Genomic DNA, 17,235 nt, shown 5'->3' with positions numbered 1-17,235 from the left:
GAAACTGTCAAGCTTTTAGTCTCCCCTTCATTAGATTAAGTGCATACGTCATATTGTACTCCCTATAGACAAAGTCAAATTAGGTTTATGGTGACAAAACGGAGCTACGTGTTTGCTGTGTGTGATTTCCTTTAACCAAACTGGATTGTATTTGCATGACAAGTCGAAAATAAAACACATATACGGCGTGTCGACAAGGATTGCATTACCGTTGCTAATTTTGGGATTACATACACAGTTGCAGATCAAATATTCATTTTAAACTCAAATCACTTTTATTTGTGTTGCGGCAAATAAACGTCAGGAACCTTCATAGTAAGGGAAATACCTAATAAATACCTATAATGGTACAGAGTGAAAGAAGAGCACAGAAGTAAGCTCTGTTCTGCTTAACATAACGCAAAAAAAAGTATATGCCTACGGTAATTTATACTTCCTCAACGTCCAGTGAAGTTTGCTACACCAGTGCATTGCTATTGTTTCCATTAAATAAATGTTTATGACTGTATGTTTATATATACTACAGAGGATGGGTCTTGGTCTTAACTCAGTCTCAGTTCCTAAAAGTCATCTTCTTCTTCTTCTTCTTTGGTGTTTTACAGCTGTTAGCATCCGTGGCATATCTGCCTTCTTCTTTTTTTTGGTCTTGTCCTGTAGTCTCAGTTCACTCTGATCTTGGGTCATGATTTGGTCTCAGTTATTGTTGCCTTGAATGCAACACTAACCTTCACCCCGATCACGCAGTATCTGAAGAATATTCTGAACAGAGAGAGAGAGAGAGAGAGGAAAACCTGTCAGATAACATAATTAACCAATAAGAAAGCGTGCTTCGTTTTAATGACTGTTCATGGCAACAGAAAACAAATGGTGTGAATTTTGGAGGCTCATCTATCAGACATATAAAATATGGAGACGTACTACAAGTTGGTAATGTATCGATGTGTCCATCAGGCTCTGGATGTAAGGATGCTTAGACAGCGTGGCGATGGGGGCACACTCCTCAGGCTCGTAGCCAAGTTCACTGAAAATATCGTTCAGTTTCTAGAAGGCAGCAGATAAATACAGGTTTACCAGTATCAACACAATAATAAAGAGCAGACATTTAAAAATATGGTTTGTAATTAACCTTGGATGGTAATGGAGGTATTAACCCTTTAACTGTAAATGTGACCGTCAACCCCTGTTGCAGTACTTTCAAAAATGCCATGTCTTTATGTTGATGGTATTGGAGTACATAATTGAGCCCCGGTTGAAACTTTCACTGCATCATACCCTGGTGTGCTCCCTTTCACTCGGGCAGCCAGGAGGAAGGAGTTTGTTGCTTTTCATCTTGGTGATTTTGTGGCAGATGACGGGGAGCAGATCAGGGATGGACACTCCCTTATCCTCCAGAATGTCTTCGCTCACTCCACCAGGTTGTGAGCGGCTGAGCTCTGTATTGTCCTTTAGGCTGGGCATAGACTGTAACGCGACACACAGTGCACAGACAGACATTTACCTGGTGATCTGGAAAGTCAAATTTGGAAAAACAATACATGCCGCTGCAAGACGGTGCTAGTGCCCGTAGGAAGTCTGTATTCCTATAGTGGGAGCTGAAGAAGATTTTTCAGTAATGGTAATGCGTTGTGCCAAATGAGGTTGTACAGTGTTTGTATTATGTTAGCCCTAGGCTAATGCTAATCGTAGCCTCGCTAGCTTACCTTTGGAAACAGGTTCGCCAAGTTAGCCGCAGAGTAGTAGCATGCTAATGCAAAATAAATATATGTATATTATTTATATAATATATAAAATTTAAATTCCTCCCAGTCATGCCTGCTGATAGAAGATTAAGTCTCTTTCTTAGCACAAAACTCACTCACCTTGACCAGCTGGCCCTCTGAGGTTAGTTCAAGCAGTTGTCCAACCCTTACACTGAGTGATCTGAGGAAGGCCTGCCTGGGCTCAGGGTCAGCAGCAAAATACTGCAGCATGGACACATAGTCCAGTTGCGGTGGAGAGACAGAACGGTCCGCAAACAACTGGAAAAAGAACTAAGGGGAAAGAACATGCTTTGATGTTAATTGGAGTTGATTTTATGTGAGTTTACAGTTTAATTTCTTTTATGTGTTTTCCACTGTCTGCACACGATAAAGACTTAAAGAAAGAATACAGTAGTTTCCCCTCGACTTTGAACTCGCTTGTCAAGCACATGAGAGTAGTTTACCTTGCGTACGAAAGACAGACGGTCAAAAGGAAAGGAAGGCTCCGGTCGACCGTTTGTGACACTCTCACCGGAGAACCACAAGTCTGTCTGGTTAGAAAGAAAAAGAGAGGGAATAACTCAAACATGTGTTGACAAGTGACTTAAATCCAGGTATACCTGTAGACTCTCAGTACATAGTGTGGGAGAACACAGACCAAAGACCAACACAGTTACGTTTAACCAATATCTGTGAGTGTATAGACTAACCTGTAGGTACTGCTCCCTGTTTATGAAGCCGGTGTTTTCGGGATCCTCTGCTTTGAAATGTTGCAGCACGTCAAGCAGCTGCATTAAGGAGGGAAAAGGCCATGGAAGGGCAGCACTGAGCAGAAACCATCGCCAGTCAATCAGCTCATATTGGTCCGTGAGCCGGGACACAATCTTCGTCAGCTGGGGACAAGAAAGAGAAGACCAATACTTAGTGAGTGACGGCATACTGTATGTGTTAATGTGGTGTGTTTGTGACGGAGAGAAAAGACGGTACCTGACTTTCCGTCATGTTGATCCACAACTCAGGCAAGGGGTTTCTGCCCATATCGACACAAGTGATATCCATCAGCAAATTGGAAAAGTCAGAACTGGACATGAGGCCTGAAATACAAAGAAAAGAGAGAACAAATGAAGTAATGAACAGCTTGACAGTACGATTATTGGACCACAGCTATGTACCTGATGGAGCAATGGTGCTGAGCTGCTGGTAGAGGGCCACCAGCTGTGTGATGGTTGGGGTGCACGGTGTGGATTTCTCCAGAGGACGTGGACGTGGAAGGGACGGCCGAGTAATCACCATGAGGCAGTCTCCATTCAGGTAGAAGTCGGTAAATGTCTGGAGAAGAGAACATGGAGAACCATGACAAAGGGAAAGTGAAGTCAGGTACTGGAACGAGTACCATGTTACAACTTATTTTGGGTAGGTCTAAAAACTGTCTTTGTAAAGTCACAAACATACCAACACCAGCTCATTGTGCAGCTTAGAACCAGTCTCAATGTGTTGCCGGGCAACTTTTATCAACTGGTCAATACTAGAAAAAAAAGGAGAGATACATTTAGTAATGTTGGACAATTAATCCCTTTACAATTAAAATCTTAATTTGAAACAATACAGTGAGTAAATCTGAATTTTCACCAATACGCGAGCACATATTTATTTTGTATTAGCGTGCTACTACTTTGCGGCTAACTTGGCGAACTTGTTTCTAAAGGTAAGCTAGCGAGGCTACGACAATTTTTGCATTTAGCATTAGCATAGCTAGCTGTTTTGTGACTGTCAGCCACGCTAATGCTAATCTAAAATTTAAAAAAAATTGTGTTCTGCTTAATGAGGTTGCACAGTGTTTGTATTATGTTAGCCTTTACGTTCCTTATCATCATTACCGTAACTGAAAAATCTTCTTCAGCTCCCACTATAGGGAATACATACTTCCTACAGGCACTGCATACATACTATATATCCACACATACCCTCTAATACAATGACATATAACAGTAAGATAAAGGTACATGTATTTATCAGAAGATATATTTGTCAGAAGAAAAAGCCTCTACAGCAGATGTGTCAAACTCAAGGCCCGGGGGTCAGATGTGGCCCGCCACGTCATTTAATGCAGCCCGCGAGTGATTAATTGGTCTTAAAAATCAGTGTTAAAATAGGTCTATGCTGCTTTAAGGCATGTGTTGACCATAAACTACATTTCCCATAATGCATGGCGATTGCGTTACCCGCAAAGTGATGACATCCTGCCACTAGATCGCAGTGTATCATTGTATATGTATCACGAGATGAGTGAACTTGAGATTGAGACTGTGATCACAACCCTGGCTCTCTTTAAACTGTTTAATGTAATCAATGTTGCTGGTAAAAACCTGTGTTTGTCCCACAATTTCACATCGACAAACATCAACTGTGAAAAAGATAAATTATAGTTCATTAAAGACAAAAAATACCTCTTGATTTCTGCCTGGTAGTAGTCCTTTAACCACTTCTCCATGTCGCTAGAGGCCTTGTGTGCTCTGCTCTGCAGATGCTGCACCATCGCCACACCGTGACCTTTCACCAGTGCAATTCGCACCTTTGCCGCATTTTCTGGAAAACAAACATATGCTCACAGGGGGAACATGGCTGTAAAATCATGCGCACACCAGTATGCTTTTATAGATATCAAAACAGTGTGTGTGCGTACCCTCATGTTCCAGTACAGCTGCATATTCCTTTTGTGATTTGTTTCGGACTTTTTTATCGAAAGTGTCCTCGGACCTTCTACCATCAGACTCTACAGGACTGGGTGTCGGAGATGTTTTTGATGGACCTGGAACTGGGGGAACATGATAGATTCAGCACAACACATTCAGGACATAATTGTTCTCTTAATACTAAGACATGCCTTTCTGGTCTTTCGATGACTGTTTTCCTTTTTTCTTTTTGCCGGAATCTGTGGTGGCTTTTTCCTTCTCCTTTTCCGGTGGTTTCTCCTTCTGCTCTTTTGGCTCCCCTTGGTGGGTTTCAGCGAACACCTACACACATGTATGACCCACATACACATCAGCAAAATATATGTTTTCATGTATGTATACCTCCATAAAACGCAAACGCAGACAGTGCATTACCAGTTTGGTGATGGCTCCGACTGTGTCGTCATATTCAGAGATAAACATCGAGAGAGTTGGCTGCTGGGAAGAATTAGAAAGATAAATATTGTATCTATCGAGAGTGTACTTTGTGAGTAAATGTCTACCACATTTTACTCACAAAGTACACTCTCGATTAAAAAAAACAAACAAAAAACAATAGTTACAGGCCCATGGCCCACAGCTATATTAGACAATTAAAGAGACACAAGGATGACCTTGACTGAGTCTGTGTCGTGTCCATGCATCCTGGAGACCCTTCCTGAGGAGTCGGGCTGTTTGGATATGAACTGAAGACTGCAGAAAAGGAGGGCACTGTTTATACACGTGTATGAAAAGGAAACACTGTGATGGTGATGGTTCTTTCTCTCCCCTCACAATTTAGGCTTCTTCTTTTTATCTTCATCACTGTGACCCGTGTCCATCGGCTCAGCACTGCTGGAGCAAAGTAAACCCAATCAGTGTCTCTATGAATTATACACACAGTTTATTATTTTTGCCGTTTAAAAAAAAATGTTACTTGCCTCTCACCCTGATCCTTCACTTCTGATTTGTCCATTAAGGGGATACAGACAAAGTTGGAGGGTGGCTCGAGCAGCATCTCTTTGCGCATGCTGAAATAGTAGACCCTGAGAACAGACAGGGTCTCCTGGAAACGGCCCAATTCCACCTGTGCAACACAAAAACAAATGTTTTTATGCGAAGAGACATTTCAAAGATGAGTAATAGAGGTGGGAGGCACTTGAGTGACATTTGTTTCACAGCAAAGAGTGTGTTTACTTATGTAAATGTGACATTTCATCTTTTTTTTTTTTAGTCCCAGCTGACATTGGGTGAGGGGCAGAGTACATCTGAAACTCTGCTTCATTAATATGCAGCATTTTAAAGCTATTTTAGCAAGTCTCAAGTCAACCTGAAACAAAGAGAATGCACCTGCATGAGAGCAGCGTGGTGTCTGATGATGATGCCGGTGTGATCCTCCAGCCAGCCGCTGTACATCAGAGACGCCCTCTCTTTCTCGTTCTGCTCCTTGCGCTTGCTGCTGATGTCCCGCAAACAAACTCGCAGCTCCTGCGCACAGATCACAGAACACCCTCAACTTTCAAGTAGATTCTCAAACGTAATCAGTTAAGGAACATTTGTAGTGTAGCGTATGTAACATCGCCTTGCATCGAGTCTGAGATGTAGCTCTGCTTTGGTTTCCTCGTCTTCTCTCATGTCGTCGGATATGCTGTTGAAGTCCGTCTGCCACTCGGACACAAACTCCTGCTTTACGTCTGCACGCCACAGCTTATGCTTGAACTCCTCCCTACATGTAATAAATGTCACACGTGTTGCTGTCTATTTATTAAAATGTGTAAAAATCTCTGACAAAGGAAATAAAGGTACATTACATGTAGTTTTACATGGCAAAAATGCATAAATGTCTTAGCCTTGCTGAATACCTGATGTTGTACAGGTGATGGCACACGACAGTCGTTTGTGAGCGCTGCTGCTGCATCACTGTCTTTATGCCTTTCACATAAGACTCACATAATTTCTCCCAATGGGAAGACAGATACCCTGGGATTTCCTTGAGAAAGACAAGAACAAAAATGGGCAAATGGGTGAAATGTTAGTCACATTAAACCCTCACGAGTGGCTGCGTATGAGGAGGATGTTTCACATCACTCATAAACCAGACTGAAAACGATAGTTTGTGTCCTACTGGAGGCAGCCGTTCATCCACATAGACCCAGTTGGGTGGAAGCAAATTGGGAGAAGTAGATTTAGCTCGATCCTTGTGAGCTCCTGCACCGGCCTCTTTGGTCGCTAAGGAAGGTGAGGTCTTTCCAGGACGCCCTATTGATTAGACAAAGGTACATGACCTTTCATTATTTGAAAAACAACTTCCTAAATAGATACTGACTACACTTATTAATGTTCTGATAAAAGTCACTTAAAAAATGGGGAGCACAAAAGTCAACATTTTATATTGATAATTAAAGGTGCCATATGTAAGAATGTGGCCAAAAACAGTTACCACATTCAAATTCAAAATATCAAGGTCTTTTGGGTTTCGTTTTCTGACGTAACTGACGACCCGTGGTTACTCAGCAGCTGAGACTCTACTGACTGCAATGATTAGTAGACAGCGGTAGGTGGCGCCACATACCAAAACATGATTTCAAAACATAAATATGATTTGCAGTTTGCAAATATTGTGGCTGTACAGTTGTTGTTGGTGAGTTAAGTATGTTATGAACATTAATTCTGAGTCTCTGTGACATAATAGGAGGATTTTATGGTCAGTTGCTTTAGATTTATTACATAATGCACCTTTAAAGATATCACCAAAAATAGTCAAAACAAATACAAACTAAAACACAATATATTATTTTTAAATCCTCTCTATGAAGCCAATCACATTTGAATAAGAAATGAATATGTGTTATCTTGGCTGCTGATACAATAACCTCGAGGGGTGTTTGTGCTGGACTTGTGAAGTGATTCCACACTTGGTGATTTTTTGCTCTTTTTAAGGCTCGATGTGGAATCTTTGAGGCCTGCAGAGTTATCAGAGACGGGCAGAGGTTGGTCCCCAGGTAGAGAAATGGATGCTGAGGAGGGAATATTTAGGAAATTGTGAGTGAAATTTGGACTTTCAGGGGGAAATGTCACGGTTTTGCGAAATAATTCAATGAAAACCAGATACCTTTAAGTTCTACCGTTACACAGCGCTGCAGGACAGACTCCACCCTCTTGCAAAGCACCTCCTCGTCTACATCGGCATCCACACAGATCAGAATATTTTGCTTTGCGCCAAACCATTTCTCAAGTTTTGGCCAAGTGTCTTCAAAAGCTGTGATTCTGGTGGTGAAGAAATATTAATATTAGACACATACTGCACTGATGTATATTCATTTCGGCTGGTTTCACATACGTTTCTGCTTTATTTTTACCTGTGTGGAATCTGTGCCAGATACACATTTTTGTCTGGGGGAGTGTGGGTTGTATCAGCAGCAGCAACATCTGTGTCTGCACCAACTACGGGAGAAAGAAAACCCCACAGAAATGCAAACATACAATTTACATACAACTTATGTGAAGAAAAGGATAAGGTTTAGGTGCACACAGATATTTAACTTTAATTTAAACTCCCACCTGCGTGACTGAACGCTCGTTTGATCACAGTCTCGTCTGGAATATCCAGCGCCAGAACCAGATCCAAAACAGGATCTGGAGGAGGCTTAGGTTTGGGTGGATCAGGATCCAAGACGAGGTCTGTTCTGCTTCTTTCCACTGTCACTACTTCGACACATCCTCCCAGGGCTTCTTCTAGTAGGTGGGCCTGAGTGATGTCCACTGGAAATCCCTCCAGGATCCAACCTGACTCAGGTGGAACTTGCCTAGTAAAAACACAGCACATTTTCCATCCTGAGATTGTTGTTTATTTAGCCCCACATTGTACATAAAAATAAGTGTATATCACCTGACAGTTCTCTGACACATCACAGTGTGAAATTGGTTGCATTTTGGTTTGTTAAAAAGCACAATAAGTAATGTCTACAAATAAAGAGCTCGCAGTCAAAACAGTAACAAAAGACCAAGTTTGATGACGTCAAGGAAGCAGCATCGCCGTCTAGTTTGGTTCCCCTGTGCATTTTGCCCTTTAAAGGTGAGAGCTTTGGTGACACGACTAATGACAAACAGCAATGAACCTTTAGTGCCAAATACACACAATAAAATTAAACAAAATAACAAAAAACAAAGTTATGGAATAGATTATGTCAAAACTAAACTTAAAATTGAGAGTGTTTTTATAACACAATTGATTTTGAGCTTACCTGATAGCCTCAACTATAATGTCCACTAACAGCTCATTAGGAATTCCATGACCTTTTTTCAGCTCTTCCTCTGCTGCTGCTCCCTTTGCGGCCAGAGTAGACATCTGGGACGCACACATGAGACGGAAACGTTTATTCAACAACGAAAGAACACTGCGGTCGGAACAGCTAGAGACAAACACTCAGAGCAGGTTACTGATATAATACATTACAATTCTGAGCAAATAATAAACTCTTGCAACTTGGCTTCAAATATTTTTGAGACACATTATCTGACCCACCTCTACCTTCTTGTACTCTTCATTATGGTAAACATTCAGCATTTTCTCAACCAGTGTGTCAACTGACAGGTAACGAATGCCATGTGCTAAAAGCAGAAAACGGGCAACAAATAAGTGACACATCTGATTCTACCTTGGGAATTGACTTAAGTGGTGTGGCATTGAGCTTGTGTGTATGTTTGCATCTTTTCTAAGGCTGCATACCCTCGGCGATCTTGGCTATGCAGGTGGTCTTGCCAGAGCAAAACTTTCCCAGGACACAGGCTTTGAGGATGAAGGGAGGAAATGGAGGCATGCTGGGTTTCTCGATGACAGGGTAAGCAATGCTCCTCAGTCGCTGTATAATATGTCCAAGGATGTTGTTGTTGGTTGGGGGTGTTTTGGTCTCCCCTGCTTCCTTCGGCCATATCCAATCACCGACCATGTTCTAAAAAATAATACAGAATAGGTTACTGTGCTTGATGCTGGAAGAGAAACATAATCCAAAAACAAACTGCACTCAGGTTTTAAACTCACAGTGTATTCATCATATTCCTGGTTGTTAAGCATCTCCTGCTTCTTAACATCCACAGGGTCCACTGAGGTAGGTGACTCCAATCCGGGCAGTGGGTCCTCGCTCGGCTCGTAGAGAGGAAAACCACCCAAAAACGATTCTTTCCACTCCCTCATCAGCTTCTGGGGAATCAGACTGGACATAACAGTAAAAAAAAAATCACGGGAGAGCTAGATTTAGTAAGATCTGTGAAAATGATGTTTTTGATCATGAACAGGAGAAGGGAGGAGACTCGACCAGGAACTACAAGGAAAGCCAACTATGACGACACATTTTGGATTTCCCACAATCAAGGGTCATTTAGGAGGTCCAAATGTGACTTTGTGTTACGTACTTTTCAGTGATCAGTCGAAATTCTCCGATCTTGGTGGCAAAGTCCAGTATCTGCTCCATGATGTCCTTGCAGCTGTTGAAGTGCTTCTCGTATTTGAGCTGTGCTCGCTCAGCCACAATCTTGTTAAAGAACTCAAACTCCTTTATGATCTCATCGGCGTGGTCCAGCTTGACCTGCTCAGCCAGAGCCTAGATCGGGGGCCCCGATCAGAGAGATGAAGTTAGCGGAGGAGGAACAACAACTGTGAGTTATTGAAAGCTATTTTTGTAACTGAGTGATTATTGTTATTAAAGGATTCATAAAATTGAACTTATTAATGATTGTGTTCTATTTATACGCTGATAAAGCAGGTGAAATTTCATTAAGCGTTCTAGTTTGACAGTAGACAAAACGTCAATAATACTCCACATTTCTCACTCGCATGATTTTCTACATAAATCATCCCTTAAATTAGATTATTTCAGGGTTTCTGTTTTTGTTGTGTTTGTTTTTTGGATAAAGGATATCTGCACTCTTAGAAATAAAAGTGCTATATAATAAAAACCATATAAGGTTCTTCGGCTTGTCCTCAAGGGTTCCACAAAGAACCCTTTTAAAACCCTATATTCAGGAAATGGGTTTTAAAGGGTTCTCTGGATCAAAATGGTTCTTACTGGAACCATTAGTGTTACCAAGAACCCTTCGAGAAAGGGTTTTTCAGAAGCAAATGGTTCCAGGTAGAACCTCAGCCCTTGTAGAATGACCCTTTTGGAACCCTTATTTCTAAGAGTGAAGATACATATATACATCACCCTTTGCCAAACATTTATTCAACTACCTGTTGTCTTTTTACTTACTCTTAAATTACTCTAAAGCAGGGGTCACAAACTCACAGTCCGCTGGCCACATGCGGCCTGCCAGTCGATTTACTGCACCCCCCACACACTTATTTTGAAATGATTAAATTTAACATTTAATTATACATAAGCTTGTCTAGTGTTTTAATTACAATTGTCTACATGTATATGTCGATTTAATGTTTCAATTATGTTTTTATTTCTGGCTGTATTTGTTATTTACAGATTCTTTTTGTGTCATAAATGCTTTTGTTCCCTTTTACTTTGAAATGGTGTCATCCTAAATATTTGTAATTGTAACATCATGATGGATTATCAAGATATCATTTTAATTTCTAATCAATAAAACCATTAATTTTCCCCGAATTGTTGGACTTTTTTCACTTGACCTGGGTCCTCCTGACCAGACTAGAAGTTCACTGGCCCCCAGGTCATTTTGAGTTTGAGGCCCCTACTCTGAAGTATTAGTTTGATCAATGGAAGAGCTGAGAAGCTACAAATAAAGTTGTCTATAATACGATCCATGCAGTATTACAATGGCTTAAGTCTCTCATTATTGCTCATCGTACAAAATACCCTGTTGCTGATGCTGCCGCTCTCTCCCCAAGAACTGAGTCAACTGCCATAAAACACCATAAAAGCCACCCGGAGATGACTCTATCCCATCTCACCGCCTCTTTCTGCAGAGCCTCCTCATAGTCCCTCTCCCTCCTCTCCTGGTACTGCTGCTCTCTGAACAGACGGTTCTGCCGAATCACTTCCTTCTGCACGCGAATCTGCAGAAGCTGTGACGCCAAGCGCAGCTCCTGCTGAGTCTGGCGTGTCAGACGCTTCACCAGCTGCTCATTTCGCCACGCTTCCTGCAAGGTGAGTCAAGGTGTACTGAATAAAGTCTCACATACCAGCTGGGTAATAGAAATATTAACATTTCTGGGTGAGAAGCTTCACCTCTTGAGCTTCGTGAGCCCTGAGCTGCTCCACCAGGAATCTATCTCGCCTTTTGTCTCTCTGCTTGCGAGCTGCAGCGTTCTCCTCCAGCTTCTGTCGCAGCTCCTGCATGTACTTGCTATTGGGCTGCAAGATGAGCTGACTTCCACTTCCATGCTCGTCGAAGCCATTGCCGCTGCCACAGGTCATAGCATAGCCAGCGGTGGGCAGACTACTACAATTACAACAGGTCAAATCAAACAAGTGGTCAACATATATATGGTTTATCAAAACAAACGGTTAAATAACGTAAAGATATTGATATTACACCTTGAGGAGGAAGGGACGCCAGAAGTAATCAGTTTCTTTCTGTTTGCCTCAAACAGGTATATTTCACTCTGGACCATCTGTATGGGCAGAAGGAACAGAAACAAAACCATGTCATGTTTTCAATTCCTTAGCTTTAGTTTCTAAAACACAGTTTTAGAACACAATAATATAATTCATGTGCCTGATGTGACTTCTTAACTCGTCTATTGCCTAAGCATCTTCAAACTCTAAGCTCATTGATCTACAAACACTGTGCTAGTGTTGGTCAAGCCAGATATTTAATTCCCTCTGAGGGTTCATGAATGATTGCTTTATCCACTGTGTACTGTGTGTCACACCTGTGCCTGTCGTTCTTTGCGTTGCTGCTGCTGTTGCAGTCGTCTCTTCTTCAGGTGCAATTGTTTGGTGTAGGGCGGTGGCTTGGGCACCTGAACAAGTGCGGCCTGGTCTGAAGACACGATGCCAACGAACTTCTGACGGGGCACCAGCAACTGCAACTCACACACACACAGTTCACTGTCAGCAGCCAGACTTGTCATGTATTTCAACATCAACACACTAGGGTTTAAGTTTGAGGTCAGAGAACATATTGATTCACTAAAATACTGCATACTTCATGATGTTTTACTACTGATTCTTCAATTAATATATCTGAAATATTCTTGACAGTGGTTTTGTGTTGTTGTTTTTTAGCCTCCAATCACTAGTTGGCAGCAGGCTTTTGGCCATTTGAGTCTCCAACCCTCCTTAAACTCCAGATCTATATTGGCTTTTCTTATAGTATCCCAAAATATTGCAATATAACATATATATATATATATATATATATATGTATATATATATGAAATCGGAGTCTATTCTATGACATCATGTGTCATAAAGAAAACTATGGATTCAGGTTTTTTTCCACAACCTTACAATGGGGTATGGGGTTAGACCATTGGTTCTCAAAGTGCGGCCCGGGGGGCCAATGGCGGCCCGCAGAAACATTTCTGGCGGCCCGCAATGAATTACAGTTGATACTTTTAATCCAGGAGCTACTAAGCTTGTTAAATGTTTATTGGACATTACTGGATACAGACCAATAAGTGGAAACAAAAATACTGGCTATTTACCTGGTTTCTATATGGTGAATTTTAGTGTATTATTGGGTTATAAGCTGGTAATAAGCAGGTAGCTACAGCCCCCAATTACTAGCTATTTACCAAGTAAATATACGGTAACAGAAATGTGTTACTTGGTATTAACCTGTAATTAGAAGGTAAGAACAATGGCCAAAATACTGGGTAATTACCTAGTAAATTATAAAGCGTTATTATATTAACGCTTATATTACTTAACGTTAAACTGTAGAACTGCAATCTGGTCATTAAAATTATTACAAATGTGATTTCTTTCTGTTTTTTTTTCCTTTGACGGCCCTCAGTCCAATGTAGGGTTCCTAAATTGGCCCTCAGGTATCAAAACTTTGAGAACCCCTGGGTTAGACTGATGCACCGCAAAGACAGAACTTTACATTATTATGTTAATAAAGACATGCCTTTAAATCTGGTTATAAATTGAGTCTGTAAGTTAACTTTACGCACAAGTAATACCATAAAGTACTTATATATACTGTACGTTTTCTCCAGTACCTTCTCAATGTTCTTTGCTCTCTTTTGCTGGACGTGATGGATCGGGACAGCCCTGTTGATCAGTTGCTGAAATGTCTCCTCGTAATGCTGAGTGATCTTCTGCAGCTTCAGATCTGCGTCACGTTTCACCACCTGATGTAGCCTCTAGATGAGCGTTAAGACGGTGAGGTGAGATGGAGACAGAAAGACACAGTTGAATTATTGCATCATTGACAGTTTTTCATCAAATATCAATTGTTTCTATAGATTAACATATGCTGTTTAAAGAAAATGGCATATAAAAAAGCTACACAGCTTCCTTACATTAGTGTACTTGTTATGCAACTTTTTGTGCAGGCCTGCAATCGCTGCTGGCTGCATGATTTCCATCATTGTACCAGTCATTTCAGCTTTCTTCTTGTTTTCAAGTGCAGTGTAGAGTTGGTAAAGGAGACGAGAGGCGACGCCCTGCTTCTCCTGCATCAGCTCCTGCGCTGTGTTTACATCAAAGGTGATGCCCAGTAACTGGATAGTAGGCTCAAGGCGGGTATAATTATTCACTTTGGAGATGGAGGTGCTGTGGAGGAGGGGGGGGAGAAAGGTGTGAGGTTAATAATCATGAACATATGAGCAGGTGAATTAATGAGGTGTCTATTTTTGTTGAGAGGGAGAGAAGGGGAGAGAGGAATACTTACTCTTTCCTCGTAAACAAGTGAAAATCATTCTGCAATTGATATTTATGCAGAACCTCTCCAATTAGGTATCCAGTGGAAAACTCTTTGGCTATGGTCTTCGGCTCTGGGAAGATAAACACGCAGTGATTCACACAAGCAGTGACAATTTCAACATGTGATACAATAGGCTATTTTGTTTTATATATCATATATTCAGAATCAGAATGAGAATACTTTATTAATACCCGGGGGAGGATTGTTTGAATATTATCTCTATTGTATATTTGTGTATTTAAAACAAGATTTGCTCTCAGTAGATTGAATATTAAAGCCAAACAATGTCACGAGCATTTTATTTGCTTAAACCTACATGACCCATTACTGTAGCTCAACCAAATAACAGATATAATATATATAAATAAAAATCATATATATCAGTGGTAATGATTGGTTGTAACAACTATGTACCCTATTTATTTGTCACCATTAACTAAATGAACCACTGGTTTGATAATGTTTGCTAACCTTTTAAATGAGGACCGATTTAAAAATAAATAAATACATTTGAGCATAATATTTTTTTCTGGCTGATTTTCATTTGATAAACCAGACATTTACAAGAGACAACTGATTATTATATGAATCACAACTTTATTTCATGTATGTGTGTTATTAAAAACAGGTTCACATAATACTTTATTAACAAGACAATGTGTGGCTTCTGCTTTTCCCAAAACAGACTTGTACTTACGTATGTGCTTTAAAACTTAAAACACACACTGACTGGTTTGTATGTAACATTTACAAGATGTATTTTAATTATTTATTTATGTATTTTAATTATTCATTTATTTATTTAATTAATTAATTTAAGGCCCACAGTCACTACCTCCTAGTGCCAGGACTAGTAGGTTAGCATCTAGCTAAGTTTCCACAGAAAGCAAAGCATCCAGCTGCTATGACGGGCTGCTAAACAAGAACGAGCTCCCTCAAGTGTCTCAGAGGTGAACTGCATACATGACACACATGGGTTGCCAAATTATGTTGCAGTCAGACACAGATATCCCCCCTTACCCCCAGAAAAACAATCAAACAAAGAACAAATGTGAGGGTAATAACTAAACTCTATGTGAGAAGGGTAGCAGGTGGTGACTTCAGTCACACTTACCAATAACTTTTGTCAGTCTGAGCTCGTTCAACCACCTGCACAATAAATCCGACATCTTTTATGGAAGTCAGCATCCGCAAAGGGACATTAGCACCTTGCTCTGTTCCGTTCGCCTCGTCTCCTGGTTCTCCTCAGCCGGAAAACTGATCCTTTTATCTGAGACAGCAGAAGTCTTTCATCTTTATATTGTTCTGTTGTTATTTGCGACAGTTATCTTAGCGTCCGGTGGTGTTGCATTAATTATGTCCTTTCCCTCCACTCCGTTTAGCGCTGCTTTAACCCTTTCCCTAAACTCATGTAACATACTACCAACATGTTTCTTCGGTTAACTCGTTAGCTCGCTAATAAACCGACTGAAACAGACGAGAAACGAGGAAATCCCTGCGGTGCAGTGTCTCCATGGTGACATGTCAACGGGGCTGCCCGAAGTGTTTGTTCAGGAGCGCGCTCTCAGTTCAGTGTCAGCGGTGGAGCACGACAGTGCCCTCTGTAGGCTGTAATGAGCACAAACTGATCCAGGACCTGCCGTCGTGTCGCTCTTATAAAAAGGTCAACAGGGACAGCGGTATTTTTAGCAACACTTGATTGCAGCCATTTTACACTAATGAGGGAACGACAGGAAATAAAATGTAGGGTAACATGCTCACTTTAATGGACATTTAACATGTTTGTTTTAATGAAAACAACATGATACATGAACATGATAACATAACAATATTCATGTTAAAATATGACACTATTTTAGTATTTTTCTATCTGTACAAGCCGGGTTATAATAATTTACAACTGTTTTATATAAAATCCATTCTACAGAAGGGGATTAGAGGACCACACGTAAAAAAAAACCAAACAAAAAACAGCCTGACTTCTGAGATTAAAGTCAGAATTCTGCCTTTTTTGTCAGTATTCAATGACTTTAATCTAAGAATCCTCTGACTTTCATCTCAGAATTATTTTTTTTCTGTCAAGATTCTGATTTTAATCTCAGAATCCTCTAACTTTCATCTCAGAATTAGACTTTTTTTCTGTAAAGATTCTGAAAAATAATCTCAGAATTCTCCGACTAATCAGAATTCTGACTTCTTTTGTATTGTTTGGTTTGGGGACCCACACCAACAAATTAAAAGTAAAGAACTAATTCAAATAAAACAAAATAAAAAAACATTTAAGAGCTCATAAATGTTTTGATCAAAACCCAAATGTTGATCACTACATCGATGACAGTGGTTCTTCCTGAAACCGTTGATATTTAGCCAGTGAAATCTTTCCACAACAGGTCCCAAGTTCAGGTTGCTGCTGCAACAGAGACTGGAAAATCAAAATGCTGAAAAACAAATGGTCAGACGAATAACTTTATTGCCATTAAACATGTAGCATTTCACCGTTGTTATAGCGTTAACACTTATTCATTCACTGTCTTTTCGTTTCTGCGATACTAAAACATGATGGAAAACCGCGCACATTTTAAAGCGTCGTCATAAAAAGCCTATCCGTAGTGCATGATACACCGCCATGCGCGTCGATGATTGTTAGTGTTTTAAAGCTGAAGTGCAACACAAACACAAGCTGGAGCTGGAAACTTTTCCAAGATCGCTAAAGAGTTTTTTACACAACATGCATCAATCTTGCAAAAAAAAAAAAAAACGTCCAGGGCCAGAGATGTAGATGCGTAAGGCCTCAAGTGTACCCTTCTGTATAATCTCAAAGATATAATATTATACAGAGTAAACATAAGCTCAAATTGATACTGGGAAAAAAAACTCACTGAATGTCAGCAGGAATCATGTCTTTGTGGTGTATCCTCTGGCCCTTTTGAATAATGCGT

At 40.6% G+C, this 17,235-nt stretch overlaps 1 protein-coding gene across 1 annotated transcript; it reads right to left on the bottom strand.

The window, feature by feature from the left end:
- Positions 1–393: 393 nt before the first annotated feature.
- On the bottom strand, positions 394–15,465 carry spef2 (sperm flagellar 2; the record flags this gene model as incomplete). Its single annotated transcript, XM_083905180.1, has 37 exons — positions 394–759; positions 919–1,041; positions 1,273–1,467; positions 1,860–2,030; positions 2,204–2,290; positions 2,450–2,632; positions 2,727–2,833; positions 2,912–3,068; positions 3,192–3,264; positions 4,187–4,325; positions 4,423–4,554; positions 4,624–4,753; positions 4,847–4,906; positions 5,086–5,164; positions 5,246–5,302; positions 5,392–5,537; positions 5,801–5,928; positions 6,028–6,176; positions 6,313–6,440; positions 6,576–6,709; positions 7,324–7,467; positions 7,563–7,717; positions 7,810–7,885; positions 8,012–8,256; positions 8,695–8,798; positions 8,976–9,061; positions 9,180–9,402; positions 9,492–9,663; positions 9,863–10,050; positions 11,370–11,558; positions 11,647–11,860; positions 11,956–12,032; positions 12,294–12,446; positions 13,590–13,733; positions 13,893–14,145; positions 14,264–14,366; positions 15,411–15,465. The coding sequence occupies 37 exons, from the start codon at positions 15,463–15,465 to the stop codon at positions 721–723; spliced, it is 4,998 nt and encodes a 1,665-aa protein (XP_083761306.1). The 3' UTR covers positions 394–720.
- Between the last annotated feature and the right edge of the window lie 1,770 nt (positions 15,466–17,235).

The sequence above is a fragment of the Microchirus variegatus genome, assembly GCF_963457635.1.
Source record: "Microchirus variegatus genome assembly, chromosome: 18".
Taxonomy (NCBI): Eukaryota; Metazoa; Chordata; class Actinopteri; order Pleuronectiformes; family Soleidae; genus Microchirus; species Microchirus variegatus.
This window is presented reverse-complemented; position numbering and strand designations above follow the sequence as displayed.